This window comes from Mirounga angustirostris, unplaced genomic scaffold (genome assembly GCF_029215605.1).
Source record: "Mirounga angustirostris isolate CCGP_5_RB_7025 unplaced genomic scaffold, mMirAng1.0.hap1 SCAF_1, whole genome shotgun sequence".
Taxonomy (NCBI): Eukaryota; Metazoa; Chordata; class Mammalia; order Carnivora; family Phocidae; genus Mirounga; species Mirounga angustirostris.
This window is the reverse complement of record NW_026991709.1, coordinates 130,075,047-130,087,882: the sequence shown is the minus strand read 5'-3', so window position 1 is coordinate 130,087,882 and position 12,836 is coordinate 130,075,047. Positions and strand designations below refer to the sequence as shown.

General features: G+C 45.9%; 1 protein-coding gene across 4 annotated transcripts in view; it reads right to left on the bottom strand.

Moving 5' to 3' along the window:
• Nucleotides 1-121: 121 nt before the first annotated feature.
• Nucleotides 122-12,836, bottom strand: part of GALNT15 (polypeptide N-acetylgalactosaminyltransferase 15) — a 48,675-nt gene continuing 35,960 nt past the window's right edge. For all 4 annotated transcript variants that reach the window (XM_045903846.3, XM_045903847.3, XM_064588276.1 and 1 more), the window contains 5 exons: nucleotides 12,436-12,630; nucleotides 9,461-9,592; nucleotides 8,957-9,061; nucleotides 4,216-4,359; nucleotides 122-2,158 (listed from right to left, as the gene is read on the bottom strand). In XM_045903846.3, coding sequence (XP_045759802.1) covers nucleotides 2,015-2,158; nucleotides 4,216-4,359; nucleotides 8,957-9,061; nucleotides 9,461-9,592; nucleotides 12,436-12,630 — 720 coding nt within the window. In that variant the 3' untranslated portion in view covers nucleotides 122-2,014. The remainder of the gene's footprint in view (nucleotides 2,159-4,215; nucleotides 4,360-8,956; nucleotides 9,062-9,460; nucleotides 9,593-12,435; nucleotides 12,631-12,836) is intronic.

Below are 12,836 nucleotides of genomic sequence, written 5' to 3'. Positions count from 1 at the left end.
GGGGATGGTTAAAGAAGCAAGGAACCCCACATTCTTTCTTTGTTCAACCAATTAAGCAATAAGCCATCTGGGTCCTTTTGTTAATTACTGTCAAACACAACTTACACAATTGAATTCAGCCTTTTATTTAATTATATTAATTTATTTCAGCAACTTCAAATACTCACAATGCCAATAATTAAGTTCATTTAAAAAAATAGAAGTCCTGTTTAATTTTAGTTTGCAACTATTAATACCATTTACAAGGTTGCCATCTGAGAATTTTTAGCTCCATCTCAGCCTCAGGATGTTAGGGGAATTTGTTTTAAATATAGACATGTCTCAAGGAAGAAGACAGTGGCTAAAATCTCTTCTCTCGATGGGATGATGAATCTATCCAGATCAACACTGTCCAATAGAACTATTTGCAGTGATAGAATGTTCTATATCTGTGCTCTCCAATACAGTAGCCACTAGGCATGGGCAGCTATTAAGCACTAGAAATGTCAACAGCACAACTGAAGAACTGAGTTTCAATTTTTTAAAAAATTTTAATGAATTTACATTCAAATAACCACATGCGGCTAATGGCTACCATAGACAGCACAAGTCTGGAGTGTATTCTGAGGAAGGAGAAATGCAGTGGGCCATTGACTTAAGCTGGTGGAAAAAGAATACATAATTATGATAGGCATTGTTTAGAAGCCCTCACTTCCTACCTAGTTTTTCTTATTTGAAACACGTTGAATTCTGAGATAGCCCAGAGGAGATCAGTATCTTTGAAGGGAGGTTTCTAAGCTGACCATATGGAGAGTGAACTCCACTTGGAGGAGAAATAGGCATAAATGGTGTCTTCTTAACAGCAGAACCAACGCCACTCAACAGCTCCTTATGGCCGAACTAGGTAGGCCAGCACAGCAAGGAGAGCCATTTAGCTCTTGCCAGCACTGGCTCGGCTCTAGTGGAAGTATGTTCCTCCCCCAGTTGTGAACATTCAACCTGTGGGCACATTTGGGGGTCCCAGGCTCAGAAACGGCCACGTCAGTCCTAATGGACATTAATACCCAACTCTGGTTCCTTTCATATGAATTTTGGCTCAAATGCAGACATTTCCCTTCTGGGAGGCTTACCTCTTTATGGAGGTTGCTCTTTCTGATCCAGTCAATGCAAACCTTATAACAAGGCATCAGCAGAGTTTCTCAACTGTATACACTTTGTTATTGGGAACGCTCAGTCTGAGCTGACCCTTTCCAATAGCAACGACTAAAGAGAAATACATTGCATGAGATTCTGGTTGGGGTTATCCAAGGTAGAGAAGGGCTAGTGCAGGGTGAATGGAGGTAGAAAGTATGGAGGAAATTCTCATTTACATGAAAACATCCTATTCTAGGTCTGCTGGCTCTTGCTGCCTGCCAGGTTGAGCTGGAAAATTGGGTCAAAGCTCTTCATCTCTCTTCAACCCAACTCTTTGCTCAGTGACTTCTCTTCCTTCTTCCGAGCTATGGTTCAGCCAATGAACATGGAATTTGTCCTAATGAACTTAATCCAAAGTTTTGGAGATTTCAGGCCTTCACAACCTCTTCACACTTTAATTTTCACGGTTGGCTACACAGATGATCCACGGTAGGGCCATTTGCAAAAAATTTATCAATTGGATTTATGTATACTTGGAGGTGTTGCCCGAGACTGTCCATACCTCTTTCCTTTATCAGCGATAAAAGCAATTATCAAGTGCTCAATGGAAAAAAACAAAACAAAACAATCTTCTGTACTACGTAATGACCATCTATCAGAGATGAAGACAATGAGACAATGAATCCCTTTTTTTTTCTTTTTCTAAAACATCCAGAAGTCAATGCAAAAAGGTGCAAGAAGGAAAGACTTTCTATATTCATTCACGGAGCTTTCTTCTCTACTATCACCAGGAATACAAACACAAAAGGATCTGCTTCATGAAATATACATGCTCTTTTAGTTCTCTTGGGGCTGAACTGTGATGACTAAACTTCTCTTTTCCCTCTGACACCGGCATTCATCATTTATCCACGCTGCTGACGTTGTCAAATCGCCACAGCTGGCTGGCTTTTCCATCACACTGGCGCAAGTACAAATCTTTACTGTTTTCCTGCACCACAGCTTCCATGCATTTCCCAGAAAGAATGTGGACAATCATTCCATTCTGAAAAGAGAAAAAAAAGGAAAAGGAAAAAAAAAGAAAAACAAAAAGAAATGAAAACCAGTCAGTTCCCTGCAATCAGTAAGCAAAGAAGGATATTTCTAAGCTTTGTGCTAATGATTATGAGAATTATAGAGGTGGTGTGAACTGGCCTGGTAAGGAATTGTAGTATGTTGGTTAATATAAAATATAACTCTGGTAGCTCTAAATATAAATATTGTTTGGAAACTTGAGGTCATTAATTAAATTATCTTTATTGAGATTGTATAATTGTGCTATTTCTTAGAGAGTTCTGGTTAGTAGCATGCCAGTGTATAGAGCATGTTCAGTCTTTATACCATACTGGTGACATTCACTGTTATCACTGTACTTGTACATTTTTGCTTTCAAAAAGATTTAGTTTGATCTCTGCTCCCTGTGAATCCTGCAATTTAGTACTTCTGCCGCCAGGTTGCTGTAGAGAACAAAAGCTCAAGGATACACAGAGGGCCCAAGTCAGTCATGTTTGGAGGATGACAGCTGCTTCCTGCTCAAAATCCACCAGATTTAATATTGAATCTAGCCATCCCTTTTTCAACAAAAAATTGATTTGTTTTTGAAAAGCTAAACATTTTCACCAACAAGGCTGATAATGTCCATTTGTTTATTTTTTGAGATAAGATTCACATACCATGATATTCACTCTTTAAAAGTATACAACTTGATAGCTTTTAATACATTCACAGGGTGTATGCAACCCTCACTGTAAAAAGAAACCCACTATCCATTAACGATCACTTCCTGTCCCTCCCTCCTTCTAGCTCCTGGAAATCACTAATTTGCTTTCTGATTAATGGATTTGTCTATTCCGGACATTTCCTATAAATGAAATCATTTAAGATATGGCTTTCTGTGATTGGCTTCTTTCACTTTGTGTGATATCTTCAAGGGTCATCCATGTTGTAGCACAAATAGTACCTAATTTCTTTTTTTTTTTTTCTTTTCATTGTGGTAAAAACAGATAACATAAAAGTTACCATCTTAACCATTTTTAAGGGTAAAGTTAAGTAGTGTTAAGTATATTCACATTGTTGTGAAACAGATATTCAGAACTTTTTCATCTTTCAAAACTGAAACTCTACTTATTAAACAACTCTCCCCTCCAGCCCAGCCCCTGGTAACCACTATTTTACTTTCTGTTACTTATGAATTAGACTACTTTAGATACCTTATATAGGTGGAATCGTCCAGTATTTGTCCTTTTGTGACACATTTATTTCACTTAGTGTGATGTCCTCCAGGTTCATCCATGCTATAACATGTGACAGAATTTCCTTTCCTTTTAAGGCTGAATAGTATTCCATTATATATATATATATATATATCTATCTCACATTTTGTTTATCCATTCATCCATCATTGAATGCTTGGTTTGCTTCTACCTCTTGGCTATTGTAAATAGTGCTACTATGAACAGTACTTCATTGCTTTTTATGGCTGAACGATAATACTTTAAATTTTAAAGTCTTAGTTTTTAATGCTTGAATTATACTGGGTGAATCTTACTCACTAATCTTTCCCTTATTATTTTAAGATGTATCTTATCCACAGGACTTGGTTAAAATGATCCTTTACGATCATTCATAAAGGACCTTAACTTGGTTTCCAAGATGTCTTTGAGCATGTGTGAGCCCCCGAGTCTTAGGTTCACTTGTCACCAAGTAGGGAAGGAAGAGCCTTTCTATTGCTCCTAAAACCACATCACTGAGGTAGTTGGCTACTTCTGTAACATGCTCCATGGTCTTACTGGTGACCTGAGCTAATAAACTTCAAAAAGGGACTGTCTCCTCTCTCTGCCATGATCACCATCAGAGCTTTACAGAGATGTGGCAAATCAGTACACTTCAAGATGCTGGCGGTCCAACTTTGCTGCAAGGTTGGCTTTACTTCCTCCTGAGGCCTTGATGCCAAGTCACCAAGTTCAACAGCAGGGGCACTGGCCTGTATGGTAATACTTGAGCTCTTGGAAGACCCTGGGACACCTTCCCGGCTGCTGAATGCTTCCTGAACAGATTACTTACCTCTTGGAAGTCCCAGTGTTGTTGATGGATGGCAGGGCCTTCTTCCGAGCACGTCTGAAGAATCACCTGCTCTTGCCTGACATCAAAGCACAGTTGCTGTGGGCTGCCAAAGTGGATCTCCTTCCTGCTAGTGTGCTTCAGGTGCTGGGACAGGGGGAATTGTTGTTAGCATAGCTAGAAGGAGATCTTCTCTGAAGCTGGAGATGAAGGAAGGAGAGCTCACAATAGGGTTGAGGCCTAGGGCCAATCTTTAGATTCTAGGAGGGTCAGCAATACCATATCTCATAGTCAAATCTACACATACAATGCTAGACTAGACCTAGCCTCTGAAATCTCCACATGCCACCTGCTGTTGCGTTCATATTTATATGTTCTGCCATGTGTCTCCATTTTTCTATTTACTGCATCATAGGTGAGGCCATAAAGAATGCTGTGTGTTGTGAGTGCACTGGAAGAGGAGCAGATGAGGAACACTCTTGAGGCCCAAGGTGATCTCTTTCTGGAGAGATCTGACCTGGTCTGTAACTAATTCTCCTGCAGTCTGTTGCATCTGCTGACTCTCGCTCATGGTCATTTTTTCCTCCCATGCTTTGTAGTATTGGATGTGCGTATCTTTGCAGAGGGGCTTTAACTTTAGGAAGACTGTGTGCCCCGGCTGGAGAGCACTTTCTGACAAAACCATTTTCTGTTCCTGCCAGGTGCAGCCTGAACGAATTTTTATATTAATTTTGTGGTTGGGAGACAAAGTTGGCTTCATGGACATGTGATCTGTGCATTCACGTGGGGCCTCATGCCTAGAAGGGTTTAATGTTTTTGGTTTCGTATACTTGGTTTAATGCTCTATTGTTACTATCTTGAAACTCTTAATAAATGAATGATGGACCCCACATTTTCATTTTGCACTGGGCCCCACAAATTAGGTAGCCAGTCTTGCTTGAGGATTCCCACACCACACATAAATTTGAAACCTAAACCCATATTAGATGCAGGCTTATGGTTAAAAAATTTTTTTTGAAGTAACTTTCTCCTATACAAAGACCCTGTGGAGGTAGACAAGTTTCCTTGTCATCTTCCTGTGCTGTGGGTGGATTTTTCTAGTCAAACTTTTGGCAGATAGGTTACTCTTTGAAGGTCAAAGTTGGCTTTATATGATGTCTCATTTCCAACTTCTCACCTGTCACAGGCTGTAGGCTCTCATTAACTACTCCTGCATGTAGCTAATGCCTCTGGATTCCCCAGTTTCCCTCACTTCCGGCAGGATAGCTTGGCCAATGCCCTGTGGCTCTGTTTTAAGTTGCCTCTTGATTTTTGGCCCCTGGAGATTTCCCTTTGTCACAAACTCAGTTATGTGTTTCTTCTTAATTTTTATATGGCATATCTAGGTGCTTTTAGGAGAAGGACTTTCAGCTTATCTAGTTCATGATTTTGCTACACATACAAGTCCTTGCTAGTCCCCTCCTCCCCACCAAGAATCAGAAAACCCACAAAAGCTAACATTCTGTTGGCATGCAGGAAACTGCATGATTCCCAGCTGCAGAAGAGGAAACCAAGACTCAGAGGGGTTAAGAAGGCTTCTGATGTCATACAGCTAGAAAGTGGTGAGCTGTTTCTACCACATTACATGGCTTCCTCACTTAGCACTTTATATCTATGTCCTCCTCCCCTGTGCCAGGTGTGAATGCCTTTTGGAGTGTTCTGTAACACTGGTAAAGGGCAAAACTGAAAGAGGCCACATGGATCCTGAGCACCTGTTTCCCCACGTGCCCTCCAGGTGTAGGCCTTCCTCTGGGATCCCAGAGCCTGCACGGCCAAGCCTGGCCTCACAGGTCCTCCCTGCCAGGCTGGACTCCAGTTCCTCCAAGACATGTTCTGGAGTTTGCTCCCAGGTTCTTGGGGCCTTACTTGACTCATTTGATCAATATCTCCAGCAACTTGTACTTTGTTGTTTATTTTTAATAGAGGCCTTAATGCAAAGGCCCCTGTCACAGTCTGAAAGAGATTTGGGGGCAGGCTAGGCTTTCTAGGTTCATCGAAGTTGTGAAAAGAGTGGACCCACCAACCCTCAGCCAGCATCACTGAGGCTTCCCACCGCCTTGAGAACTTATTGCACGATGGAAATTTTGAGGAAAATCTATACCCTAAGATACAAAGAGACCTTCCTGATAATCAAGGGACCTACATGGGTACTGGAATGACCCTGCAGCATCTAGAGCCTTCCCCTGACTCAGTTACCTTCTTCTCTCCTCAGACAATAGAGGGCATGAAGTTTACCAACCCCTGGGGTGCTGCAGGAGGAGACATGGTTCTACTCTTTGACTCTTTCCTTTAGCTTCTGGGAATTATGAACCAAGGGTTTTAGAGCTTCATGGACCATAGGGGGCCTCAAGGGATCCATGAGCCCTGGAAATTGTTAAAATTTTGTCCAGATGTGCTTATATGTGTTTTTTTCTGGGAAATTGTCCTTAGAATTCATCACCTTCTTAAAGGAACCATGTGACTTGTAATAAAGAGTCTGACTCCATGTCTGATGTCTGACCTCTGAGCTTTCAAGCTCCACCTGCTTCACCTTATCCCCTTGCTGCACTTTGGGGCAAGCTCATAAGAAAGCCAAGTGCTTTCTTCTTTGGGGCTGGCAGGAAGTTCAAACCAGGTAAGAGCAGCCGGAGTTTGGGAATACTCACCTGGCCCATCCCCCGACCACATAAGCCCCAAAGCCAGTTGCTGGCCTGCCTGGAAGCCTGCCCTGCTCGCCCTCAGAAAGTCTCATTGTGTGAATCATGCTTTCCATTCTCTCTTGTTACATGTGTGGAATCATCAGTCTCCAGATCTGAACCAGATTTGGGGTCAAGGGTTGATCCTGCCCCACGGGGCAACGACCAGATATAACCTAAAAAGGTTAAGAACCACAAGCAAGGAATGGACGAGCCACTGGACTGACCCATCTTTACTAGACCTAGATTTTAACCAGGCGCCACCTGGATTTCTCAGTGTTGATTTCAGATTGTCTGCCCTATGGTGAGCCATCTATATCCAAGAATAGGAACTCCGGCTCCGGGAGGGGCCTGTCCCTGTGGGCAGAGTGACTGCTGGGCATGTTCAGCATCTCTCTTTGGCTGCCCTAGGACCATAAGCTTTTCCTGTCGCCACGGCAGCCCCATCCTTGTCGGGTCCTGCCAGGTCCAGCTGTGCTGCAGAGTGGGGCCTCGGGGGAAAGCCGTGCAGTTTGTCTTCCTTGCTGCCTCTTGGTCCCTCCCCAAGCAAGTCATCAGAGCACTGTATTCGGGGGAGAGGCCCCACCAGCCCTGGCATCCCGGGAGAGCTTCTGTGCTATGCCCCTCTGCTCCCGAGGGGCATTTGTACTCTCTGCTTTCCTTCTGACCATGGAGGAAAAGGCTTCCTCCCTGTGGGAGGCATTTCACAGACCAAATTGCTCTGTGCATGGGAAATGTTCTGAATGAGGCCAAGGCTCTGAAGCTGGGAGCCAGTGACTCCATCTGTGTGTAAGCTCTCCTCTGGCAAGTGGAGCATGGTCACCTGAGGCCGGGAGGCCCGTCTGCTCCAAACCCAGCCCTCCTTCTCTGCTCCACACCGACTCACAAACACAAGCGTGCACACACACACGCATGCAGAGACACCCACCCAGACAGACACAGACACACACAGACACACACACACACACACACCAGACTCCCGTGGTGCCCTAAAGATCCCCCCCTTTGTGCACTCTGGCTCCCACAGAGCCACACGAAGTACCTGAAAGCCACAACACATCTGCTTGGGAGGCCTCAGAATCAGGGGACTGAGACAAGACTGTAACCACAGTCGTGGGTTTGAGGCACCACTTTCTGGGCTCCCCTGGCCTCCTCAGTGCTTCCGTGTCTACACTGCCCACTTAGGTGACCCACTTTCCCTGTCTCTGGTCCTAATTGGCTGAGGATCTCTGGCCGGTCCAGATGTTTCAGGCTGTGCCCTGGTGGAAATGTGTGTGCACACCGTGGTTCTCTTTGACCTCTGATTATAGATGTTTAATTTAAATGAGGAGATTTTCCATAAACCCTGGGTTTCAAATGTCTTTTAAAATTTGGGGGTGGGGCACCTGGGTGGCTCAGTTGGTTAAGCGTCTGCCTTCGGCTCAGGTCATGATCCCAGGGTCCTGGGATCCAGCCCCGCATCGGGCTCCTGCTTGGAGGGAAGCCTGCTTCTCCCTCTCCCACTCCCCCTGCTTGTGTTCCCTCTCTCGCTGTGTCTCTCCCTGTCAAATAAATAAGTAAATAAATCTTTAAAAAAATTGGGGGGTGGTGTCATAATATTGGGCCCACTTTCATACAGAAGAGAAGACATTTGTTGAGGCTGGGGGACAGGTGCTGCTGTGCTTTCAGATGGGCACATGCTTCTCAGGCCCAACAGCCTCTACCCAGCTCATTGTGCTCACCTCCTTTCCCTGCCTGATCCTGGGCATATCTGAACTTGCAACCCCTGGGCTAGTGACTCTCTGAGCCTCAGTTTCCTCATCCGTTCGATAAAAGCATCCATTTCCCTCAGGCTTGGATGCTTGTATTCTCTGGTGACATTCTCTGTGTTTGTGCGTGTGCCTGGAGGTGGGGTGGGGTGGGCAGAGCCGGCCGGGTCGGCGGAGTGGGGGACATGGGACCCCTGAAAGGTGGTTCCCCAAAGGGAAGTGAGGAGCATCCCAGGAAAGACCACTCGCAGGTCTGTGACGCTGAGAACTCCGGCTACCCACCTGTTGCGGCCGGCTGTCGCTGCAAAGAGCTAGCATCATGGCGCAGCCCAGGATGTCCCCTTCCGCCTGGCAGTCTACACAGAAGCCAAGTCCACTGTTGTGGAGCTGAAAGTGGACACCCGTACAAAAGTGAATCCCGCTGTCCACTGTAAAAACGCCCTGTGTCAGGCGCCATTCCTCTCCCCTCTCTCTGCTGTGTAGCTCAAGGGGTCAGGTTCAGACCACAGAAATGAGCAAGGTCAAGCTGAAGCCTCTAATCCCAAGGGACAGGAGGCAGGCCACACCTGTCATGATGACAGGCCCTGAAACAAGTTTCACGGCAACCCAGTCACCTCCCTCAGGGTAGATATGAAAGCCTCTGAGGCCCCGTGGAGCTTGGGACTGTGTGGCCAGGGTCATGGTCAAACTCCTGAACACCCAGTTTCTGTCTTGGGAAGCTGCCTGCCCCCTCCTCCCCGCCTCCCACCCCCACCCCCCCCGCATCTTCCCTGGGGTCTGTCTTGCCTTTCCAGAGAACCTGGGCCTGCACTCAGATGGGTACAGCTCAGGGTAGATGTTGGCCAGAAACCAGTGGAACATCCGACAACCCAGCCTCCTTTGCAGCTGCAGGCGTTCTGTGCAGTCTGGCTTCTCGGCCTGAGGGAGGAGAAAGACACGGGCAGTGAGAGGGAAAGCCTGCTGTTTACCACCATTCATGTGTGGACAGAGGTGGCTGAAGGACCCGGACAGAGAGAGGGGACCGAGGCCACCGTTCCCCAGGGCTGCAGACAGCGGGGAAGGTCATGTGTTGGGAGAAGAGGTTTAAAAGGGACAGAATAGGATGGACGCTCTCTACAGAGAGCTGTGGAGTGAGCAACGTGGGTGTGAGGTCACTCCCTCCCCATAATCCCTCACATCTTCAGTCGACAGAGACCATTATACCTGTGTTCTAAGGACTTTTCTGTGGAAGCCGGCAGAACGGTGGGCCTTTGAAGCTAGGCTGCTGTGACGCAGCACCATAATGAGCCTTATGGAGGCAGGAACTGACCCAAAGGCCACTCAGATGAAATAAGCTGGGAAAGTGTGGGGTGGGGTGGAGACAAGGCAAGTTTGCTTTTCTTCCCCTCCAAGTGCCCAATCTCCTCCATTAACGAATCATTCCTTTGGATGACGCTATCCCCTTACCTTGAGATTTTCCTTTATAATACAGTTGTCCTGGGATGGATATCAGGTAAGTCCTTAACACTTTAATATAAATTTATGTATTTGGCTATATTGATAAGATATAAGGAAACCTACCCAAACATTTGGTACTAAGTCCTGGATATTTTTAGGGAAGACAGGTGTGCTAAGGAGTGGTTGGAAAGATCAAAAACAGAAACAAAAGTGTGGGGCTCCCGGGTGGCTCAGTTGGTTAAGCATGTAACTCTTGGTCTCAGCTCAGGTCTTGATCTCAGGGTCATGAGTTCAAGCCCGACATTGAGTACTTAATAAAAGAGAGAGAGAAAGAGAATATTTCCTGGGGTGAGGAGAGGAAAGGAGAGAGGGCTGGAGCAGGAAGTCCATTTCAGAGTTCCCGCCTGATGGCCTCTAGGCTGGCAACCAGACACTGGTCTGACAGGCTATATGAAGTGAGTTTGGTTTGATTCAGCTTCTTCTTTTTTTTTACTCCTCAGATGGAAATGTTGGGGGGAGTAAGGTCTGAATCCTCCATACTGAAATGCTCTCGGCATGCTTCTCAAACTGTGATCCCAAGCACCTGGCTCAGAAATGCCCAAGGAACTTGTTAAAAAGGCAGGTTCCTAGGCCCTACACCAGAGACTATGGTTCAATAGGTTGGGGCAGCACCCTTGGAATCTGCATTTTAACCATCTTTCCTGGTGAGTTTTATTCACAGGAAGCTTGAGAACAACTTCTCTGGGGCAGGAATGTCTTGTTTATTCAGCATATGTACCTACCATTAAACCAAAGAGATCTATTACTCTTTCCTCTAAGGAAATTAATACAAGTTTTTTATAGTTTCTCAGCATTCTGAACGTTCACTTGAGACCTCGCCAGCCATTCTATTGGGTTGGACTTAGCTCCCAGAGCAGGAATATTCCTTCATGCATATTCTATCACCTTCACCTTTCTTGGTAATGAAACAAACCGGCAAATCTACCCAGCCCTTGTCTGACCTCAAATGAGGAGGCATGCTGACAATGAACTTGCTCTTCTGTATAACCTTGCTTGAGAGGAAAAAACAAGAGAATGTCAACTCTCCCAACAGTGAAACCCCGGCCTTGTCTTTTGGGTGCCCAGAATTTCTGTATCTCAAAATCTACATGAGGGTTTTGGGGGTGGGGTGGGAGATGGGATGGGAGGATAGAAATTGTAGAACGAAATTAATTTTTAATTATTTAAATTTAAAGTAAATGCATAAAGTAAATGCCTCCACCTTCAGGGAGGCAGTGCTATTATGAAAATCTTGACACTGGGGCGCCTGGGTGGCTCAGTCGTTAAGCCTCTGCCTTCGGCTCAGGTCATGATCCCAGGGTCCTGGGATCAAGTCCCACATCGGGCTCCCTGCTCGGCGGGAAGCCTGCTTCTCCCTCCCCCACTCCCCCTGCTTGTGTTCCCTCTCTCGCTGTGTCTCTCTCTGTCAAATAAATAAAATCTTTAAAAAAAAAATAAATAAAATAAAATAAAATCTTGACAGTGATGTCAGCAATAGGATATTTCCCAAACATGAATTAATAGGAATGTTCAAAACAAAACAAAAAGGTCTTCTCATTTACCAGTAGGAAGTGCCACTGTCCTTGTGAAAGTCATCAGATAACAGATGCGGAGATTTGTGGATCAGAGAATAGAGCAGACCCAGCAGAGTAGGCTGGCGAGGGGCTTGTGGGAGTTGTCCCAAGACCTTTGTGGGTCACAGAAACCTTACCTTTGGAGCCCCTGCTCCCAGCATAGCAAACATTAATGGGAACCCACATCTCATGTCGAATAATATTCTGTGTTACCCCATAAGAATTGAGCTGAATGGCCGTTGAAAATGCGCTGCTTGCGGACGTTTAATTAAATGTTTAAATTTTTCATTTTTCTGTGGCTTGTTTTGGATCTTTTATGTTTATTTTTATACTTTCTTTGTTTCATGTCTTGGGTAATTTCGTAGCCTTGAGCACTTTGCCCAGGATGAAACGGCCCTCTGAGACCTGTTACTGCTTATTCCCTGCACAATCTGTCCTCTGCCCCAATGTGTTCTATGCCACATCCCATAGATGTCATCCCACTGACATCAGGAGGCTCCAGGCCAAGACCAGCTGGGATGACCTGATGCTTGGGAGAGACGGGCAGTCCTGCCTAGTAGAGGAGGCACTTGAGAGGGGCAACTTAAGGGAAGCACAAGCCAAAAGCTTGTATTTTCCCCTCCAGGCTAGAGGGAGAGGCACTCCCTGGCTCACCCTCCCGCTGGTGGCCCAGTGGTGGGTCGAGAAGCCCCTACCTGGATCTCTCCTTACCTTGCTCAAGGAGAAGGCCTCTGGGCTGTGCCTGTAGAAGGTTTCTTTGAATGAGCCCAGCCAAGTCTCAGCAATGCGAACCTTGTTCCTCAGAGCGGCCTCCTGATCAAGGGGGGCGTGGGTTTCCTGATTCCGGTAAATGTGCCCCACCCGAGAGCAGGGGAGGATTTCAACGGAGCCACCACAGAGCCAGACCTGCCAGAAAATGAGAAAAATAAACACCTGAACACCACTCCAAGTCCATGGGAAGTCAGGAATCCAGGGGCTGGAAAAATGCACAAGAAATCAGGAGCCCAAAATCGGAAAGAGAATTGTAGTCCTCGGGTGCCACAGAGTTTCCAGATCTGGGAGTTCTGGGCGGGAGAGTGACAGGATGGGAAGAATGGGCCCAGCTGTCCCGG